Genomic DNA, 21,484 nt, shown 5'->3' with positions numbered 1-21,484 from the left:
CATCAGTAATCTATATTATTGGTTTGGATAATTTTAACTTATGCCTTCAATCTTTACCAATCCTCTAGTCATCAAGGATCGTCAAAATGCAGCTCACAGCATGTTCAGAGTTGCACTTGTGAAATTAGTGTAGGATCATAAAAGATCAAACAAACCTATCAGAGGGGAGGTGAATGATAGGGAAAACCAAAAATCCAAAAATCTTTTGCGGAATTAAAGATTACCCTCAAAATGAAGTAGATGTCGAAAATAACATTATCAAACCACCAATATTTTCATCACAAAATCTAAATCAACTCCTTGATTTTACAATTAGTTGATTATTACAATTACCTTTGCTAAGACAATTAACTTGGGAGTTGGCACAGAACACAGCACCAGATTTTCTTGATTCAGTAATATATTTCTACTAAGCCTCACACTGAACATGTAGAGCACAAGAATGGAAAAGTTTTCAGAAAAGCATCATTTTTTTGCTTTGCTTCTTGGATTTGTGATCAGAATGTATATGTCAAAGACATGATAATACAAATAGGGCACTAGAATCTGACATTCTGTCTAACTACCTATCTAGAAAAAATTATATGGGTACTCAAATTCTCAACTTGCTAATCATCACTAGAACACAATAGTTAAGAAGCATGAAATCCTTGCACAAGGTTTTGTCAGGCTTGCATATTCTTACTGTTAGGATTCATTAATTTACGGTAGAATGGCCGAAGAAACTTGTCATCATGTTTCTGCCTATTCGGTCTTCCATGCATTAAGTATCAAAGTGAAGCCAAAACGATGCGCTTGAAGCTCCTTTTCATTCTGAGAGCATGACCTTGACAGCAATTTTTCCATGGATTGGCCTGACTGAAACAAGAACACGGCACATCCATTCGATGAACCAAATAGCCAGTCATGAACATCCCATAGGACCTCTACTGGAAGTCCATCAACATAGACTGTCTGGTTTCCTCTGAACTTCCATGCAAGTCTCTTCACCTGCATGACTCTCTTCTTGCCAATCCTGATTTCTAGGCTTGGATCCTTCAACCCCAATGTGTCACACTCTATGGTGATATGGTGGAGCTGACCAATGTCCAAAAACCGGGCCTTCGCTGAATACACCTTCTTCCCATAAACATGTTCCTTCCTGGCTATCATGACAGCATTGGAGGCCAATACATCTGACGAAACCCTGTGATCCCCATCCTTGCGCATGTCGCCGAGCACAAGAACAGCTTCAAGATCACAGACCAGGGCAACATAGAAGCCTTCGACGGGTTCTGGCCCGGCCGCAAACTTCGCAGAGGACAGGTCCCAGACGATATCCAGTGCTCCACCATCGACCTCCATGGCCTTGGAACCTTTCCTCTTGGAGAACAGCCATGGCTTTATCTCTGCCTTGCAAAGGCAACGATACGAGGAGTCGTCGACTGCGACGGACAGAGCCTGCCCCATGGTCATCTTGCTCCAGGTGACGGTCACGCTGCAAGATTTGCCACGGAGGCGGGCTAGGTAGGTGCACTGCACCATGTTCTGGCCACCTGGAGAAGAGGAATGGGCGACCTGGACGCCGCTTTGACTTAAGCAAGATGCAAAGTCTCTCATCGTGACGATGGCGACGGTTGCAAGTTGCACGCCCACCTTCTCCTTTGCGGCTTTCTGACGAACACCTCGTGCGCAACCGCCCTACTTATCACTCACACCGTCACACGCACACTCCGAGCAGGCTGTTCCCCTCGGTTGGAATCTGGATTCAAAACATCTTCTTGCTCCGACTGACGGCTGAAAAGAAGTGAGGAAAAAACGATGCATCAAATCCGCATCTTTGCGCTCGATATCCCAAGATTTCCCCCCAATCAAATCCACGCCTGTTAACCTGGAATCTGAAACAACAGCAGCACCGCAAACAAATCAAGAACCCGAAGAACGGAACATCATTTAGGAACTCCCAGAGATCAACCAGAGAAGGAGCAGCCATACCTTTCCCCCCGACGAAATCAAGAACACCACCGGCGAAGAACGGAGCACGGGAGCCTCAGCAATCAGCAGCGGACACTACAGAGCAAAGCCGGTGGGCGGCCGTTTTCACCTAGCCGGCTGCGCCAAGAAGAATCACCACCCACCCAACCGCTCCACAAGCGAACGTGCTCCTTCCCCTCCCTCCCTACCCCTCAGGAGCAGTAAACCAGCGCCATCAGCAACAGCAGCACCATCATCTCTCTCGCTCTCGCTCTCGCTTGGTCCGTTAAGCTTCGCACTTCACAGTACAGGAGTAGGAGTACTTTTGTTTGTAGCGTAGGAGGCTCAACCAAAAGCAGAAGAGGGCGGGAGGAAGAAGACAAGGGGAGGGGTGCGACTGCGAGGGCGACCGCCACCAGCAGCAGCGTGGCGTTGGGGAATGTGGGCAGCAGAAAAGACGCGGAGGCAGACAGGCAGGCAGCAAGCGGCCGAGGCAGACAGGGCAGGCTCTTGGGTGTCGGGAGGTGGAGGGCGCGGCTGCACTGTCCAGTCGCAGCGAGAGGTCGCCTTCCTCGCGGACATGTGAGCTCCACCTGTTCGCACTTCGCAGGCACGGCCTAAAACCCCGTATTATACGGGAAACTTTGGTCTTCTCGTATGGAAAATGTGTTGTGTAGAGAGGGAGATGAGAGGTGCCGATCACAATACAGTGTCACGTTGTATACAGTGTATGCCAGGAACTTCGATCGACATAGGTAGTCCTCGTTCTTTTCTTAGCATATCATGTCGGTTTGGAACTTTGGATAGGAACTCTATGCCGTAAGAGCAAGTTTAATAGTATAGCCAACTACTAGCTCTAATTTTACTGAGCAAGGTTAACGGTGATTTTACTGAGCAGATCATGCCAACCAGAGGATTGCGTCAAGGGGATCCGATTTCGCCGTACCTGTTTTTGATATGTGCAGAAGGATTTTCGTCCCTGTCGAATGCTGCTGAAGAACGAGGCGACCTGACGGGGGTGAGAGTATGTCAAAATGCACCAAGTATTAATCATCTCTTGTTTGCGGATGACTCATTGCTGCTCCTAAAGGCTAATGAACGGAGCGCGGGGTATCTGCAGAATGTGCTATCTCTGTATGAAAAATGCTCTGGCCAGACTATCAACAAGGAGAAAAGTTCAGTTATGTTTAGCAGAAACACGAGGGAATCTAAGAGGGAGTCTTTTAGATATGCCTTATATATCGGGGTTGAAGCATGGAATGAAAAATATCTAGGATTGCCAGTGTATATGGGGAGATCAAAGAAAAAGACCTTCAATTATTTGAAGGAGAGGGTCTGGAAGAAGATACAAGGCTGGAAGGAGAAGTTGTTGTCGCGTGCCGGGAAGGATATTTTGATCAAAGCTGTGGCGCAAGCTATTCCAGCTTTTGCAATGTCATGTTTTGACCTGACAAAAACCCTTTGCGATGAAATAAGCAGTTTGATCTCCCATTTCTTTTGGGCACAGCATGATCGGGAAAACAAAATGCATTGGATTGCCTAGGACAAACTATGCAGTCGAACGGAAAAAGGGGGCCTGGGATACAGAGACCTCCACCTTTTCAATCTAGCGATGTTAGCCCGTCAAGCGTGGCGGCTCCTTTCCAATCTAGACTCACTGTGCGCAAGAGTGTTAAAGGCCAAATATTTCCCAGATGGGAAGCTTATGGAGGTTAGAGAAAGTCCGGGCATCTCATATTCTTGGAGAAGTATTGTTTGGGGGGTGCAGGCGTTGAAGGTTGGCCTAATCTGGCGTGTTGGTGATGGTACCGACATAGATATGTGGAACGACCCATGGATCCCCTTGGGTACAACCAGGAGGCCAATTACCCCAAGGAGAGGGATCGTTCTGAACAAAGTTGCTGACTTAATCCAATTACCGGAGAATGGGATAGGGAGTTGATCCAGGATATATTCTGGGAGGAGGATGTGAAAAACATTCTAGCCATCCCAGTTCATAATGGCTATAGCGATGTTGCAGCATGGCATTTTGACCCAAGGGGCATTTTTCCGGTGAAGTCGGCATACCACACTCTGGAAGATCAGCGTGATCGTCAAGCAATACGACAAACAGGTGAATCTTCATCGGGGAAAACGAGCAGTGCAGCCCTTCAGTGGGAGAAGCTATGGAGACTGAATCACCTTCCTAAGGTGAAGCATTTCCTGTGGCGCTTAGCGCACAACAGTTTGCCACTCCGTCAGAATATCAGTAAAAGAGGTATGGAGATCGATACAAGGTGCCCAGTCTGCCTCCGGTTAGATGAGAATGGTGGCCACTGTTTCTTCAAGTGCAAATTTGTCAAACCTTGTTGGCGCATGCTGAACTTTGAGCACATTAGGCAGGAGCTTTCTCTTCAGACTTCTATGTTGGATGTATGTAAGCACATTCTGAATTTGAGAGAAGACATTATGTTAACGACTGTCATATTGCTCTGGAATTGGTGGGATGCAAGAAACAAAGTGAATGCTGGGGAGGATAGGAGAACGCATGAAGAGGTATATAGCAGAGTCATAAGGATGGTGTCAGAAAACTCCTTGCTCTTTCGGGACAAAGCTCGGGGAAATCCTAGCAGTCAAAGGACATGGTGTCCGCCTCCCCAGGGTGCTCTAAAGCTGAACATTGATGGTGCTTTCCAGGCGGCTAATCTAAGTGGTGGCTGGGGCTTTATCCTCCGGGACCATGAGGGGAATGGGGTCCTGGCTGGAGCAGGACGAATCGAACTGGTGCATGATACGCTTAGCGCGGAAGCCGTCGCTTGTCTGCATGCCTTGCGTGCTGTTCTAAATCATGGCTTTTCGTATTTCTCTGTTGAAACAGATAGCTCCATCCTGGTGAGCGCACTGGACTCCGCTTGCTACGACCAGTCTACGGCGGGCGTGACTTTTAAACAAATTAGAACTCTGCTCCGTATGGACTTAGGTATGATCAAAGTGTCTTTTGCTAATCGCTCATGTAATAGTTGTGCTCATGAACTGGCCTGGAAAGGGACTAGTTGGGACCCGTGTCATATGTCCATATGGGCAGACCCCCTCCCGGATTTTGTACAGTGTTTTGTGGTTCGTGATTACACTGAACCAAGGTATTAATAAAGAGCACGTTTCCTGTCAAAAAAAACTACTAGCTCTAGTTTATCTATAGTCAATCTAAGAGCGGGTACAATAGCAAACTATTAGCCAGCTATAAACATATTTTAATGAGATAAAGGACGAGAGAGAAGAGCAGCGGGCTACAGATTTGTAGCTAGCTGCAGCACGGACTTCAAGACGCAATATGTGTATGATAGGTAGGACCATATATTAATAGTATAGTAAGCAACTATTGTATGAATTGGCTATTAGATCGGCTATAGATGAATTGGAGCTAGTAGTGGGCTATATTATTAAACTTGCTCTAATAGCTCATTCATACAATAGTTACATACTACACTATTAATACCTGGTACCACCTATCATACACACACATCGTCTTGGAGTTCGTGCTACAACTGACTATAAATCTGTAGCCCGTTGTTTCTCTCTCTCATCATTTATCTTCTTAAAATATGTTTGCAGCTAGCTTATAGCCTGCTATTGTACCTGCTCTAACTGTAATACATTATGAATACACAGACAAATATCTTGAATAAGATACATTATGTCATTGAAACATTTGAAAAATACACAAACAAAAACTAGTGTGCAATGAACCAACATTAGAAAAACATGTAAAAAATATGTTGATAAGTAGAGTGCAACATCAATAATAAGTAGAAAAAGGCGAAACCTTGTTAAATTCAAGGTGAAACATTTTCTGGAACATTAAGTGCCAACTATCGAAGCATCAAAAATAACAAATCTGAAAACGTGAAACACAGTCAAATTCAAGATATAACATTTCACTATTGCCCGTGAAAAATTGTAGTCCATTTGTTGAAACATCAAGATTTGCAAAGCATACCAATATGGCTTTCTTCCTCCCGCTTCCACACCAGGTTGTAGAGATCTCATTCGCCAGTTACAGCGTCTTGACATCTCCATTGTAGCTGTCGTTAGCTTCGTCATCCTTATGCAGTCGTGCGTCAACTCTACTTTGTGGCATGACGAAGCAAACCCGACGCCCAACACCACACATTTGCACATGTCAGTATGTCACTCCACCTCGAAGGTCAAGTTTCATCTGAGGTTGCTGCCTCCCGGCTGCTTCCCTGCGACAACCCTTTGCTCAGCCACCTTTGCTCACGACCGGTTCCCCCCGAGCACTATATGGCCAGGTCCAACAAGGAGATGGCAACGGTGAGGAAGAACTTGAACGGGAACATAGAGGCAAGGGAGGTCATCGATCTTAACAACGTCAATGATGTGGGGATGGGTTTGGAGGAGATTGCTAATTGGGTTGCTTATTGACATGCAAGGATGGAGAGAGTGAATGAGTTTTGGGCTTTGGATGCCTGAGGAAAAGCATTATCGTCCCTATTTCCCTCAACACCATATCATCACTTGACCTCTCTAACTTGATTCTGCTATAGACCTAATTCATCATCCTCTGTTGTTCTCCTCTTCTTCTCCTATCTTAGATCATTATGTCAAGGTCTTATTTGCATTGGTTGAAATCCGGCCCGTAAATTATACAAGATCTGAAGAATCATTTGAGATTGTGAAACGCCGCGTGTTGCATAAATGGAAGTAGTCTTCCAGACGAAGGTCTACACACGTGGACTGTGATGTTTGGCTCAGTACTAAGCTTTTTTAAAGTTTGCCGTACTTTACGACTCTATTTTTTGTTTCATTACATCTAGTTTGGCTCGGCATGCATGCACGACAATGTTAGGGAACCATCCACACAAATCTTACGGTGGATGTGCCACGATTGAGGCATGTCCAAATGACTACTCCCACCGTCTCAAAATATAAGCATTTTTAGCACAGTAACAAGTCAAACATTTTTAACTTTAACTATTAATAGAAAAAATAAAAAAAATCAATCATGTAAAATTAAAGTTACTAGATTTATCACTAAACAAACTATCATAATATACAACTCTTTTTATTTAAAATATTATATATATATATATATATTAATTATTGGTCAAATTAGTATCTTGTAGACCATGTTAGAGTCTGAAAAATATTTTGGGACGGAGAGAATAAGTTACCAGAGTATTTGAGTAAAGCATGGGCGGCGAGAAATCTCATTGCCGACCAAAGTACCCAACTGCGAGTCGAATTCGATTGAAATTTCTCAAGTTCAAAGGAAATCAAGGTCTACCAAGTCCAATGGAACTGCAAAAAGATGTTCCCAATAAATAATTGGCCACTTACTTGCCACAGCGCGTGTCAATCCGACTTGCACCCGTTGTCCGTTGCACGTGCAAGCAGCTATAGTCATCTGGAAATGGAGTCGCCGCCGGCGCACGAGCAGTTGACGAGAGGCCGGCCATGGCCGATCGGCATCGTCGTCAACAGCGGGTTCCTCTCGAAGAAGTTGGACGGCCGGAGCTCGAGCCCGCCGCTCAGCGTCGGCATCACCGGGAAGTCCTCCTGGTACGGCACGTGGTGCAGCCCCACCGTGTACCACAGCACGATGTCCTCGCCGCGGATCGCCCTGTCCCGCTCGCTCCACGCAGCGAGGCCGTCGCCGCCGGTGCTCTGGTCGGCGTACAGCCCCGACGCCCACTTCTCCGACCTGCTGTACGGCGTCACCCGCACCTGCTTCTTGCAGTAGGCGGCGCGCCTCTGCGGGAAGTCGTCGTCGGCCAGCACCGACGCCGCCGTCGCGCCGCCGGGGACGACGCGGTACCCGACCTCGTTCCCCATCCTCGTCTTCTTCCCCGGGTTGACGAACACCAGGTCGGCCGGGGCGCCGCCGCCGAGGTCCACCTGCCCGTCCGCCTCCCTCTCCGCCACCTCCCGCCGCACCGTCCAGTAGCTCCGCCTCGGCGTGTCTGCCGCCGCGTCGGCGTCGGCGTCGCGCACGACGGCGGTGACGGTGTTCTTGACGAAGGAGTTGTTGGTGCCGTCGACGTCGAGGTCGAGGTGGTAGGTCACGTAGTGGTCGTGGTACACGGCGATGGTGTTCTCCGCCACCAGCGTGCCGTGCGCGTCCTGCGCCACCTCGTCGGCGTGCGCGTACGCCGTCGCCTTCACTTCGAGGAGCCCGGTGAGAGACACCTGCCACGACATGACGCAATGAATCTACACAAGCTAATTAAGCTCTCGTTGATTCGATTCTGCGTCGATTACCACGAGCTTGATGGAGCCGCTCGTCTTGAACTCCCAGTCCAAGATGTAGTCGTAGTTGCCGGCGGACACCACCATCCTCGCCACCAAGCTCACGTCGGGGCGCACCTCCGTGATCTGCATCAAGAATCACACACCGAATCAGCCAAAGATTGAGAGTTTGAGACACGACGACGGCCACGAAGACGAAGGGCTTTCTGTTCATGATCAAATATCACCAGCTGGTTGGGGAAGCCGGCCTCGGTGTGGCGCCACGCGACGTCGCCGGAGTAGCGCTCGAAGACGCAGATCATGTTCCTGGCCTCGACGGGGCGGCCGTCCTGGCCGGAGTAGTGGCCGTCGAGGTAGGCGGCGTTGGCGGGGCAGTCGCCGCCGGGCTGGAGCGGGAAGGCCCAGAGGCCGAGGCCGTACTCGCCGGCGTCGAGGAACGTGCGGTAGTACCACTCCTCGACCGGGTCCATGTACGGGACGAAGATCTCCGACACGAAGCCGCGGTAGAGCACCTGCCGCCGCCGCCGCGCGCCGCCGGCGTCGGCGTCGGCGTCGTGGACGGAGGCCAGCGAGATGACCGTGCCGGCCCGCATGTCGAAGCCCACGTGGAACTCCCAGTTGGCCCACCTGCAGTTGCCGCAGCACAGCCATATGCAGCATCCATGCATGATGCATGTGCGCGTCAGATTGTCAGCTGATGAATGAATTGGTGAAATATGGACCAGTTCTTCAGTCCTCTGCGTGAAAAAGGTTCAATTCTCGTATGGGTTTAACAAAACTAGCAGTAGATGAGTTGATCATTAGAGAGAGGGGCTTAGGGCCTGTTTGGAGAGCTACGAAACTGTCTAGCTTTTTCTCAAACTATGATAAAGTTGTAGCTACAAAATAAAGTGAAATACTAAAAAACAATCAGAAACTAAAATTTCAGATTCTGATTCACATAAACTGCTTTTTAGAATCTAAAGTTTTTCCAATTCAATCCTTGGTAACTTGATGAGTAGCAGGAAAAGAAAAAGAAAAAATCTTACAAATTAGGAGCAAAGACTGAAGAAACTGCTTCCACCGAAAAGCAGGAATAAGTATTCTTCACAATTCACATCGCAATCTGACTCTCAGAAAACCTCTCACTCTACTTAATACTATCCTAAATCCAAGTACCAAACTAAGTACTCTAGTCAGCTTTAATTTGCATGAGAGGCTCAAACAGGTGGCAGGAATGTAAATAGAGATTTTGTAGTTTAAACAACGATTTTGCTATATTTCACTCGAAAGATTTTTTTTTATCTCTCATTCGATTTTCTAACTCAAATTTACAATCTATTTTCTTGTAAGTTACAGCATAATTTTTTAATCTTCGCATGTAAGTTTTAAAATTTATATTGGATTTGGTCTTTTTCTTGAAGATATGGTCATTTAGTGTCTATTATGGTGTTTCTTAATTGTTTTTTGCTTTTTACTGTGTCCATTGGATTTTAATCCAAAGATTAAAAATATGTGTAATATAATCATAAAAATCTTTCGAAAGATGTATATGTACTCCCTCTAAACAAACCAAACAACCATATTTTACCAAAATTTTGTCAAACCAAATAAAATCGCTTACCAATGTTTTGGTCACGTTTTCCCACCGAAACCGGTTGAAAACAACACAAAATTGTCAAGCCAATGTCTTGACGTGGGACGAAAGCAGTTCTCGATGAAATTTCAAGTGGTTTTCAAGAAATTCAAATTTTAAATATTAAATTCAACCAAAATTGATTAAAGAATGACGAAAATCACTGTACAGCTAGAAGTTGGGATCCGTCAGTCCATTGGAAAGGTAAACCCTCTCTCTCTCATGAGTCATCAATCAAAACACACCAAAATATCTATGCTAGTGCGCTGTACATATCAATATCTATCCTAATGCATTGTACATGTCAATGGAAAAGTATTTTCATCCCTCAAATGAATATTCCTCGTTTCTTACATGTCATCTAAACAACCATAAAAAAGTTGAAAAAAATATAAGATAGATTAATATGAAATATATCACTACATAAACATGTAATTTCAAATTCTCGACTTCTACAAGCTGTAACAAATATAGCTGCAAATATACATTAATCATTTTCATTTTACTTTGTTATTTTATTACAACTTGTAGAAAATTTGATTTTGCATGTTTGTGGAATGATATATTTCATGTTGTCAAAGTTATTCAAATTTTTAGTGACTATTTAAATGACATAAAAAATAAGGAGATATTTCCTGGAGTGATTGAAAATCCATCTCCATAACAATGCTCTCGCTATCAATCATCATATGGAATTATCATGAACGGATCGACTCTTATATGGCTTGTCGTCAAGTTCAAAAAGAGGAAACATAATACAGGCCATCGCCGTCCCCTGACGGCGACTATCCTTGGGATTTCTCACGCGTGGTGCACGAGCTTCTAATAGTTCAAATTGAAAATATCACAACGATACGTGGATGCATCACACGGCACAAGTACAAGCTTGAACAAGCTAGTAATGGTCAAAGCGATTACCTGACGACGTGGCCGTCGATGTGGAAGCCCCTGCCCTCCGGCTGCACCACCACGCCGGGCGCCGGCGCCGGCCCGGCGTACGGCGGCCCGGCCTTGCCGGCGCGGTAGTCCGTCCCCTCCGCCTTGGGCACCGGGTACGCCACCCTGTCCCTGTACCCGACGATGGCCATCCGGTCGAGGTCCACCACCAGCGTCACGCCCTCCAGCGGCCGCGCGTAGAAGTTGGCCGTCGCGCCGGCGACGAAGCAGAGCACCTTCGCCACCCTGCTGCGGCGGGGCTCGCCGTCGCCGCCGAACCAACCGACGGGGAACACCGCGCAGAGCACGTCGTCCATGTCCACCCCGCGCCGCCGCACCGACTCCACGAACGGCGGGTGCTTCGGCGGCAGCGCCACCGCCGCGAACTGCTCCTCCAGCGTCAGCGTCGGGAAGCCGGCGCCGCGGTGGACGGCGTGCGAGAGGACGGACGGGGAGGAGGCGTTGGCGACGTCGACGCGGAGCTCGTGGGACTCGCCGCCGGCGCGGGCGATGACGAACGCGCGGCGCGGGAGGGCGTGGCGCGAGGCGACGCCGCCGCCGCCGTAGGCGTAGGAGAGCACATCGGGTTTGTCGGGCTCGTCGAGGCCGACGTAGTGGAAGGTGAGCGGGCGGGCCGGGACGAGCGGGGAGGCGAGCACCGCGGCGCGGACGGCGGTGAGCTCGGCGGCGGAGAGGGGGTCGAGCGGGTGGGGGCGGGGTGCGCCCGCGGCGGCAGCGGCGACGGCGAGCGCGGCGAGGAGGAGAGGGAGAGGAAGCATCGCGCGGAGTGGCATTCGGGCGATCGGATTAGCAGCGACAGTGACAACTTATACTGGACTAAATTGAATTAAATAATAATCTACTGTAGTTAGTGAAGCCCATGTAATTAGTTGGGCCGTAACGGTACGGGACCACCTATATATTTGACGATAAATTTTCTCCTAAAAATTTGACAGATGTAATTATAGTACAATCATAGTGTAATTATACTGTAACTTGCATATAACTACAGTGTAACTTGTATTCACTCCATACTCATAAAAGAAGTCGTTTAGGACAATGTTTAAGTCAAACCTTGAGAATATAAATCATGAATAACTCTAAAGTTGTTGAGTTTGAAAATGTAAAAATTATATGAATAGATTTGTCTTGAAAAATACTTTCATAAAAGTATACATATATCACTTTTCAATGAATATTTTTATAGAAACAAGAAATTAAAGTTGTATTTTGGAGACCGTGTCGATGTCCTAAACGACTTCCTTTGTGAGTATGGAGGGAGTATGTAAGTTTCACGTAATTATGAATCGTGAGATCTATTACAAGATTTGTTCTGGTGAGGAAGAAAAAAAAACACAGCACACACGTATGTCAAAGAATTTGTTTCCATGACCTCCATTTTACCGAAATAATATGTTACGGAGAGATTTTTGAAAGTTACATTATAGTTATAGTTATAGTGTGATTACACTACGATTATACTGTAATTACATCTTCAAATTTTTGGGAGAAAATTTATCGACAAATATATAGCAAAATTGTTCTAGTAACTAGAGGATGCCCCGCGTGTTGCTGCGGGATTTGGTTAACATCGATTTGTTAGATAGGAGGTACAATCTCAAGAAAAAACAAATAGCTTTCTTGGAGAAATTCTTTTTAGCAGCCCTATCTAAAATTTGTAGATAATTTAGGTAGCACATGTTAACTGAAGGGGCGTTTAGCCATAAAGCTCTTTTATACGGATACAGGCTGAATACATGTAGATGTGTATGGAGATGGGCCAATGTGTTCATGTGGGCTATATTTGACACTGAGGAGGCGAAGAGACTCACTCGGTAACTAATGGGTTGGGCTCTATGCTGCATTCCATCCTACGTCTGAGAAACGATCTAATGCATTCATCAAACGGTTCACAATTTGATGATGACGTGAAAGCACGAGGTTTGAGCTTTTGGTCTTCACTTTATAGAAAGAAGGGATAAGTCTATTTTGCCTCCCTCGGCTCTTGTCCTTGGTTGAATCCTATACCTCAACCACAAATAAACACTGGCGGTCTGGCATCAAATAAACACTACTGCTACACTAGCCGAGAGCCCATTTGTTGCAGCGGAAAGCAAATTGAGTTTCTAACATATTAAGTCAATCACATGTAATTATTATTTTTATATTGAACAAGTAGGTGATTTTGAAATTTAGGTGATAACCAACACTGAAACGGAAAATAACTTGTTGGAGGATGATGTAAATATGTAATAGTATAAATTGTGGGATCCAAATATTGAGATAGGGTGATATCGTAGAACGAATACGATCACTGCTAACATTTTAAGTAGTACTACGTAGATATGGATACTTCAACATCATGAGATTAGATGAACTACCGATATCCAGAGGTCAAAAGGATTGTTTACATTGAAACAAAGCAGTGCCGGGTGAAATTAACAGCTCTTTTCTTATCCCTCCAGGGATAGATACATACAAGAGTGCCCCATAAAAGCAGAAGCATATTTCTCTTTTAGATAGCTATTGCTGTCCAGGTTCACACAAGAGTTGTATCAGGCACATTCCTTCTGCAAATTCATCAGCCATCTTGAAGCCATAGTCTCACAGTCCTATCATTGTCGAGGCCGCCCGACGCAATTTTGTTCTCCGTTGGATGGCAGGACACCGAGATGACAGTGTCAGTATGGCCTTCAAGTTTCTGAAGAATGTTCTTCCCTTGGAGATCCCATATGTACACACAGTTGTCTTCTGATCCACTAACAATATACTTCCCATTTGTAACGGAAAACGCGGACTGGAGGCAATACTTTCTGTTAACATGTCCACTGTACATCTTCAAGAACTTGCCACTTGCAAAGTTGCATAGTTTCTGAAATTTGGTAAGGACATACTTATGAAGCAAAGGTTGCAATAACCATATATTTTCCAAATGAAATAAATAACTATTTTATAAAAACATTCCGTGAAAAATGAAGTAAAATCACTACATGAGGAAGCCCATGATAGAATAACACAATGCCAAAATTTCTTACAATGTTGCTTGATGTGAAGCATTATTGACCTAAATGCCCATAAAGTTTTACAGATGTAAACAGTACAAGGGCTGAAGGAGTGAAGGTGTATGTATGCACAATGAATACCATGGATCAACCTAATAGTCTAATACTAATATAAAGCACTGATAACAACATTTGCACTGCAAGTTTCATATTTCTTTCATATGCCTCCAATTACTTGAATTATGCATGAAACAGTGATCTGTTATCGTGTGAACTGATGTGCCCAAATAAACTTCAGAAGCAGTTTTTTAAAACCATTTAACAACATAACTATCTGAAGATAAACTTTTCACAGTACTAAGACCACACAGATCAAGAACATGAGGTTTGGTGTGAAACTGGGTAAGTATAGACATACTTAGTTCAACATGTAACATATTGGTTACCTTAAATCTTGGGCAACGGCTTTAACGAAATGATCCTCAGAGTGAAGGATCTTTGATTATATTGGTAACTATAATTTCTTTTCTGTGTGAAACTGAAACAAGATGTGCTATATGGCCGCCAGTAATACTAGATTAAATAATTAGCAGTTGGAAGAACAATCTGCCTATGAAAAAGACCACGGCGAATACCAGAAATAAAGCTACGATAGGCTTCTATTCAATGTGGAGTGTACCACTGCTATTTCATTTTAATGAGAACCAAGAAGGATTTTTTACTCATTGTCAGGTGTACTTCAACAAAAGCAGAGAATTAGGCCCGAAGCCAGATAGAATCTGCAATGTTGTACTCCATGTACACAGATAATATTTGGCTACAATTTGGAAGAAAAATGTTGCCTCCAAATTGTGGTTTCCACATTATACATGAACAGACAGGGGTTTCCAATCCTCAACAACTATAACAACATTTTCTCAGAGCACCAAAGGGCCTATTTATGAGCTTCAATCGCAGTTCAGTTAAAATAAGACGATGATAGCTGAACAAAAAAATTTCACTGCTTTAACTGATTAATCACTAAATGCATGGAATAGCAGTAAAAATTGATCGTACCAGTGTGTCGTCGAGCGCGGCGACGAGGATAAACTTGCCATTGGGCGAGAACATGGAGAATGACACCGCGGGCTTCTTCTCGTCGATGACCGTCTTGAGGCAAGACCCAGTCCCCGCATCCCAAATCTTGCAGGTCCCATCATGGCTCCCCGACACGATGATGGAGCCGTCGCGGATGAAGTGGACGGAGGTGACGGGCTCGGAGTGCGCGTCGATGGCGCGGACGCAGCGGCCGCTCTTGACGTCCCAGATGCGCACGGTGCAGTCGAACCCCCCGGACGCGACCGTGCTGTTCGTCTGCGGGTTGAAGTTGGCGCTAAAGACGAAGTTGGTGTGGCCCTTGAGCACGCGGATGCAGCGGTCGGCGTTGGGGTCGGCGGGCTGGGCGCCGCCGCTGCCGGGGTTGAGGCCGGCGAGGACGGGGCGGACGTCCCAGATGCGGAGGGTGCGGTCGTCGGAGGCGGAGCAGAGGTAGAACGAGTCCGTGGACCAGGAGATGTCGGACACGCCGTCGGCGTGCCCCCGCAGGGTGGCGATGGCGGCGAGCGACGACGGGGAGAGCAGCGCGACCGTGCCGTCGAGGGACGCCGTCGCGAGGAGGCGCCCGCAGGGGGAGAACCTCACGCACGAGACGGCGCGGCTGTGCGGGGTCGCCGCCCTCACCTGCCGGTACGGCCGGTACGGCGGCGCCGGCGCCTGCTGCTGCTGCGACATCAGCGGCGGCGCGCCCTCGCCGACGGTGAAAAGGTGGGGAAAGTGTGAGACGCGTGTTCTCCTCTCTTCTACACGGACCCGAGATTTGATCAAAAGTACCTTCCATTAAAATTGAAATTTGAGGATTTATTTTCTTTGACGCAGGATTTACTTTTTTAAACACAGTAAAAACAGTGCATCCAAAACTACTCCCACTGTCAAAAAAATAAAATAAAATACATACTACTAAGAGAGGATGTGACCTCTCCAACTCTTGTAATACGACGAATCTAGGAGAGAGTAGACCTCAGCGTACACTCTTTCCCTGTAAACATCTAAAAAAACCCTACTCCCTCCGTCCCATAATATAAGGGATTTTAAGTTTTTACTTGTAATGTTTGACCACTCGTCTTATTCAATTTTTTTTACAAATATAAAAAATAAAAAGTTGTGCTTAAAGTACTTTGGATAATAAAGTAAGTCAAAAAAAATAATTCTATTTTTTTAATAAAACGAATGGTCAAATAGTACAAGCAAAAACTCAAAATCCCTTATATTATGAGACGGAGGGAGTACAACTTATGGTGACCTCGGATGCCTCGACAGAAACATTGTCAAAATAATTAAACATAAATAGAAATATCTGTGTGAAGTTTAGAATTTAAATGCAAGTGAATAGGTTTCACTACAAAGGAAGAAAATTGTTCACTTCTCGAGAATTTACTTGTATTTGGTTAAGCAGGTACCATAGCAAAGTATAAACCAGCTATAAACATATGTCGAGAAGATAAAAGAAAAGAGAGAGGAACAACAAGCTACAGATTTATAGCTAGGTGTAACACGGACTCCAAGACATGATGTATGTTATGACAGGTGAGACCATCTATTAATAGTGGTTATATGTTTATAGATAACTATTGTATGGATTTGAAGCTAATAATTGGCTATATCTCTAACACTAAAACGTGGCTATAGCTCTAACACAAACGTGGACGAGAGGGACCAGGAACCTCTCTAGTCGAAGTCACTTGACTTTATCACTGATATGTGTTTGATAATCTCTAGGTTCACATGTAAGTGATAAAGATATCGTGACTGTACCAATCCAAAATATTTGGTCACATTTTACGGTTGCGGGTTCGCGACTTCACGTTTCCCCTTTCCCTATCGGCGGCGTCCCAAATAGCGAATCAGTTCGTGTAAAAAAAAAAGTGAGCCGCTTAGCCTCGCCGGCGCCGCCTCTCTCCGGGAAGCGGCGGCGAGAACGCGGAGGAGAGAGAGAGTTCGGGGTTGGCCCGTCGCGTCGCCGGAGCGATGGATCTTCTGAAGAGGGAGCTGGAGAAGAAGCGGAAGGCGGCGACGGCCGACTTCGGCGGGAAGAGCTTCGTGCGGCGGTCGGAGCTGGAGCAGAAGCAGCTCCAGAAGCGGCGGCACGAGGAGCACTGCCAGCTCCTCTCCAAGGCCCCGCCGGCGACCTCCTCCGCCTCCGCCGCGGGCTCCGACCCCAGCAACCCCAACGCCGACCCGGCCCAGTCCTCCGCCGCAAACCCTAACCCTAACTCCTCCTCGTCCGCCGCCGCCGCGTCCGTCCCGCGGGGCCTCGCGGGGAAGAAGACCCCGCAGGATGAGGCGCTCCTCTCCGAGGAGCGCCGGATCGACGAGCTCGACCTCCCGCGGCATGAGGTGGTGCGGCGCCTCCGCATCCTGCGCGAGCCCGTCACGCTGTTCGGGGAGGACGACGCCGACCGGCTCGCCCGCCTCAAGTCCGTGCTCAAGTCCGGCGTGATTGACGACATCGACGACCTTGACATGACAGAGGGGCAGACGAACGACTTCCTCCGTGACATGGTCGAGCTCCGCAAGCGGCAGAGGGCTGGCCGGGACACCTATGTCAAGGGCAAGGGCAAACGAACGGGCGGCGGTGATGGCGGCGAGGGTGGCGCTGGCGGGGATAATGCTGATGATGGGGATGGGGACGGCCGGAGGAGTGGGGATGATGCTGATGCGGACAAGGACTCGAAACGGATGAAGACCAAGTTTGAGGAGCTGTGTGATGAGGACAAGATCTTGGTGTTCTTCAAGAAGCTACTCATTGAGTGGAACCAGGAGCTTGATGAGATGCCGGAGCTGGAGAAGAGGACAGCAAAGGGCAAGTCGATGGTCGCAACCTTCAAGCAATGTGCGCGGTATCTCAGCCCCCTGTTTGAGTTTTGCAGGAAGCAGGTGAGAATCCTTTTGTACTGCATCAATAAGTTACATAAACAATGCATTGTTAAATGTTAATTTGGTTGTGTCTATAACTTCAGTAATTGTTAGAAAAAACTTCAACTAATAAAACAATGGTGTGGATTAGGATTTGAAATGAAGCTTGTAGCTGAATGGCTTACGTCGAAGTTATGATCCTGGGACCTGGGTAACTGGTTACCATGATGAATGCAATTTTATGACCATATCAGAAAGAAGAGATGGCAAAGCTCGGCATCTATGTTTTTTGTAGAAACTGTCTAACTGTTTGTGCTTCACTGTTCGGAGTTTTTATATTTTGTGGTAATTGTGTTGACCTCTAGGCAAGGTATTTGGGTTCTTAAAGAACAGCTTACTAGCATATCAAGAAGCTTTAGAGTCGAGAAACACAATGACCATTGGAATTATAAATTTTGCAAAATGATCTATCCGTTCCAATATAGAAACTGGCCTTACACTTGGTTACTTGAACGGAATGAGTCAATATCAACTATATAAATAAAATTCTATCTGTGTTTGCATAATTTTTCAATTATCATTTCGATTGCTCTGTTTCAGTAAGGTTTTGTGGTTATTTAGAGGATAGTATGAGATACAGTGATGGTTATGAACTTATGATGAATATGTAGTGGTAGGCAGGTAGAGCAAGATAACAATGTCATCATATAACATGTATGCTGACTACTTTTTGCGCTCACGGAATTATTTGTAAGTCTGATAACCTATGCATGAGGAGTACCAACTCACATGCACACAATACCGATGCATCATTAGTGCTCTCAAATACATGATGAAGTGAAATTCTTTGGATGTTTTGGGAGCAGGGGCTCATGTTTTTGGCAACATCCAGATTTGAAGCCCTAACTCCAACAATTATTTCTTGCATGTTTAAAACTTTTGTTGTTTATTGGGATTTGCCTTTGTTCTCTACTAGCATTATATTCTGATCCTGAATTCACTGTTATATAGATACTTAGCTGTCCAGATTTAGTACTGGCATTGAAATTAAATTTCTACAAAATTATGCCTTCTGTCATGGATTCAGCCTCAATGTAATTTTGGATTTCCTTGCAGTGGATCCAGTTTCTTACTATACCTTGTTGAGCTAAATCATATTGCTCATATGGGGGATATTTTTATGCATTTTAAGGCTACCTATGACTTCCTTGACTACATATTGTTTGGCAACTCTAATACCAATTATTGTTTTGATTTATGTTTAGGTTCTTCCTGATGACATCCGTCAAGCATTGCTCGTTATTGTTGAATGCTGCATGAAGCGTGATTATTTAGCAGCAATGGACCAATACATCAAGCTGGCCATTGGCAATGCACCATGGCCTATTGGTGTCACTATGGTTGGTATCCACGAGCGTTCGGCCCGAGAAAAGATCTACACAAACAGTGTGGCGCACATTATGAACGATGAGACCACTCGCAAGTACCTTCAGTCAATCAAGAGGCTTATGACCCTTTGCCAGCGACGTTATCCTGCTCTGCCCTCAAAATCGGTGGAGTTCAACAGCCTGGCAAATGGGAGTGACCTGCAGGCCCTTTTGTCAGAGGAGAAAGATCCAGGAAACCCTCCTAGCGAGGATAGGCTTCGACTCATGCCAGCGTCAAAAGAGTGATGCTTCAACGCACAAGCTTGGATCACAAATAGAATATTTGTAATCTGTGTAGTGTGTAAACCAAATTTTCCTGCTCTTATTTTCATTTTTGTACTCTTGCAAGAATCGGAGAATATTGCCTGCTAATCAAATTACTGAAGAAAGCAATATGCTGTCTGCTTCTCTCCTAGAAGAGTTCACTGGCTAAGGCTCCATGTGTAAGTTTGGTTGAATAAAACCATTCTAATGTCTTTGCTGTGCAACAAAGGTGTATGCTGGCAAACTTATTAGATTCATCAGGTTGGTTAAGAACCGAGTAGTCGAAAAAAAAACTTGCTGTATTTATCACATGAAAGAGAAGAATTCAGGAAGCACGTGCTTGAGATGTGCAACAAGATTATCTGGACAGCTACAACTTGGATTTTTCCTGAACCTGCCTAGTAGCTCACTGCTGCCTGGTACTCGTGCCCATTAATTTCGTTTGCCTTGTTTTGCAGGTGTAGTTCAGCAGCTATCCCTGCCTCGCTTCTGCTGGATTCTGGGTAAGTGAGCCCACTGCATCAGCAACAAATGATATTTTGCTTATCATATGAAGGGATTTTTGGCGCGAATGGATTGTTTTGCTTAATTCTTACGTTTTTAGCAGCTGTGCTGAATGCTTGTTTGTGGGTGATGTTAGGCTCCATGCTTTTGATCCTCTTTATCTCTTCCCTGACAACAAAAAGGAATGTTAATACTTCCATCACCTCTCAAGTCTCACCTGAATATCGAGGGGGGACATTTATATAAGAATATTCAGAGCCATGTATGCTCTAGGTGATGCTCTGCAATTGGCCCTCAGTCTAGCTATGATCACAGTATATACTCATTTTGTTTTTCTGGGCTATTACTTGACGAAACAGTTGTAGGCAGACGGCGTCCGCTGCTTCCTCCCTGGCGCTGCAGAAATGTTTCAAGAACATGCTTAATTAGCCCATCATGATCGTCATTATCATCTTCAGACAAACTGATCAAGAGAAAACAGCAGGACAAGTACGCTTGTTTGCAACAGCAGCAGCAGCAGGTGCAGGTGCATCGTCCTCTGCATCTCTTCCCTCCCTATCGTCTCCGCTGCTCTCATCCGAGTACTCCCCCGGCGGCGGACCAGCGTCCAGCTCCTGTTTCATCTCGTCAGGTTAGTACAGCTTCTGCACATCATCTAATCATTTTCATCAACTGAAGCTGAAAAGAATCATACCTGTGGAGTCAGCTCGATGGACGCCGACACCGGCGACGGCGGCAGGTTGACGGCGGAGAGGATGCCGGAGCAGTGGCCGCACTGCACGGCCACCACCCTGAGCACGCTGCTGCACGGCACGCTCACCTGCACGCATGGACAGCATCCAGCTTATGCATGGCCATGGGGAGCCAGCCAGATAGGTAAACTGATCGGTTTCGCTCTTCCTTACCAGCAACACGGTGGCGCAGAAGCTGCACTGCACGCAGCCTAGCCGCTCCCGGAGACCGGAGCAATGGTGGCGCGCCGCCGACGACATGGCGACTCCGACAACGACGACGACGACGAGCAACGTAACATCCAGAGCTGCCAGGCTCACAGTTTATAGGCAGTGGCCACTTGCAAGAACCGGCTTAACTATCATTACTGGATAAAGATCCGAACATTATCTTGCAATTGGAGTTGGAGCATGTGCATGGCAGACAGAGCTATCTCGCAATCAATGGAACTCAACCAGTTTCTGAATTCTGATGCAAGTGACTCGAACAGGCAGCCATGGCAGCATCTTGGGACAGGGCCCTTGTTTCTCAGTGCAGCTGAGAGAGTAATGGAAAAATCTTATCAGGCCAACACCATGAAGGCGAACCAGAACCAGAACAAGAACCCAAGAAGAAGCAGAGCATGTGAAAACGAGGGCTTCTTGCAGTCTGCAGATTTGGAAATACAGTTACTCCTGCATCTGCATATATATCATCGATCAGAAGATGATAGCTCAGCAATTCAGATTGCCGACCAGGGATTCCTCGGCTGGGTAGTTTCAGAACCTTGTAACTGCAAAGATTCCTACATTTCGGGCAGGGACTGGACTGTAGATTCTTCGACAAAGGGGCTAGTTACTAGTTACCACTTACCC

At 46.3% G+C, this 21,484-nt stretch overlaps 5 protein-coding genes across 7 annotated transcripts; 1 reads left to right on the top strand and 4 right to left on the bottom strand.

Annotated features, from left to right (window-relative positions):
* Positions 1 to 437: 437 nt before the first annotated feature.
* LOC127779194 (uncharacterized) lies at positions 438 to 5,228 on the bottom strand. Its single transcript, XM_052305918.1, has 2 exons — positions 1,975 to 5,228; positions 438 to 1,877 (listed from the first exon to the last, which is right to left on the bottom strand). The coding sequence occupies exon 2, from the start codon at positions 1,597 to 1,599 to the stop codon at positions 745 to 747; it is 855 nt and encodes a 284-aa protein (XP_052161878.1). The 5' UTR covers positions 1,600 to 1,877; positions 1,975 to 5,228; the 3' UTR covers positions 438 to 744.
* Positions 5,229 to 7,039: 1,811 nt separating this feature from the next.
* On the bottom strand, positions 7,040 to 11,677 carry LOC127779193 (amine oxidase [copper-containing] alpha 2, peroxisomal-like). Of its 2 annotated transcripts, XR_008018629.1 has the most exons (5): positions 10,733 to 11,677; positions 8,427 to 8,826; positions 8,212 to 8,325; positions 7,291 to 8,139; positions 7,040 to 7,183 (listed from the first exon to the last, which is right to left on the bottom strand). XR_008018629.1 is itself a non-coding variant. In XM_052305917.1 (4 exons), exons 1-4 carry the CDS (start codon positions 11,542 to 11,544, stop codon positions 7,354 to 7,356), a joined length of 2,112 nt encoding a protein of 703 aa, XP_052161877.1. In that variant the 5' UTR covers positions 11,545 to 11,677; the 3' UTR covers positions 7,226 to 7,353. The 2 variants fall into 2 exon arrangements, 1 of the variants encoding a protein (XP_052161877.1); XM_052305917.1 differs by lacking the exon at positions 7,040 to 7,183 and having other exon boundaries at positions 7,226 to 8,139.
* A 1,464-nt stretch (positions 11,678 to 13,141) lies between these two features.
* Positions 13,142 to 15,614, bottom strand: LOC127778416 (COMPASS-like H3K4 histone methylase component WDR5B). Its single transcript, XM_052305013.1, has 2 exons — positions 14,809 to 15,614; positions 13,142 to 13,622 (listed from the first exon to the last, which is right to left on the bottom strand). Exons 1-2 carry the CDS (start codon positions 15,520 to 15,522, stop codon positions 13,332 to 13,334), a joined length of 1,005 nt encoding a protein of 334 aa, XP_052160973.1. The 5' UTR covers positions 15,523 to 15,614; the 3' UTR covers positions 13,142 to 13,331.
* Positions 15,615 to 16,622: 1,008 nt separating this feature from the next.
* LOC127780113 (uncharacterized) lies at positions 16,623 to 19,538 on the top strand. The gene is made up of 2 exons (XM_052307063.1): positions 16,623 to 17,724; positions 18,969 to 19,538. Exons 1-2 carry the CDS (start codon positions 16,816 to 16,818, stop codon positions 19,374 to 19,376), a joined length of 1,317 nt encoding a protein of 438 aa, XP_052163023.1. The 5' UTR covers positions 16,623 to 16,815; the 3' UTR covers positions 19,377 to 19,538.
* Positions 19,419 to 20,902, bottom strand: LOC127780114 (protein YABBY 7). Of its 2 annotated transcripts, XM_052307065.1 has the most exons (6): positions 20,804 to 20,902; positions 20,593 to 20,718; positions 20,392 to 20,512; positions 20,246 to 20,294; positions 19,991 to 20,066; positions 19,419 to 19,910 (listed from the first exon to the last, which is right to left on the bottom strand). In XM_052307065.1, exons 1-6 carry the CDS (start codon positions 20,888 to 20,890, stop codon positions 19,860 to 19,862), a joined length of 510 nt encoding a protein of 169 aa, XP_052163025.1. In that variant the 5' UTR covers positions 20,891 to 20,902; the 3' UTR covers positions 19,419 to 19,859. The 2 variants fall into 2 exon arrangements, with proteins under 2 accessions (XP_052163025.1, XP_052163024.1); XM_052307064.1 differs by lacking the exon at positions 19,419 to 19,910 and having other exon boundaries at positions 19,916 to 20,066.
* Between the last annotated feature and the right edge of the window lie 582 nt (positions 20,903 to 21,484).

This window comes from Oryza glaberrima, chromosome 7, assembly GCF_000147395.1.
Source record: "Oryza glaberrima chromosome 7, OglaRS2, whole genome shotgun sequence".
Classification (NCBI taxonomy): Eukaryota; Viridiplantae; Streptophyta; class Magnoliopsida; order Poales; family Poaceae; genus Oryza; species Oryza glaberrima.
This window is presented reverse-complemented; position numbering and strand designations above follow the sequence as displayed.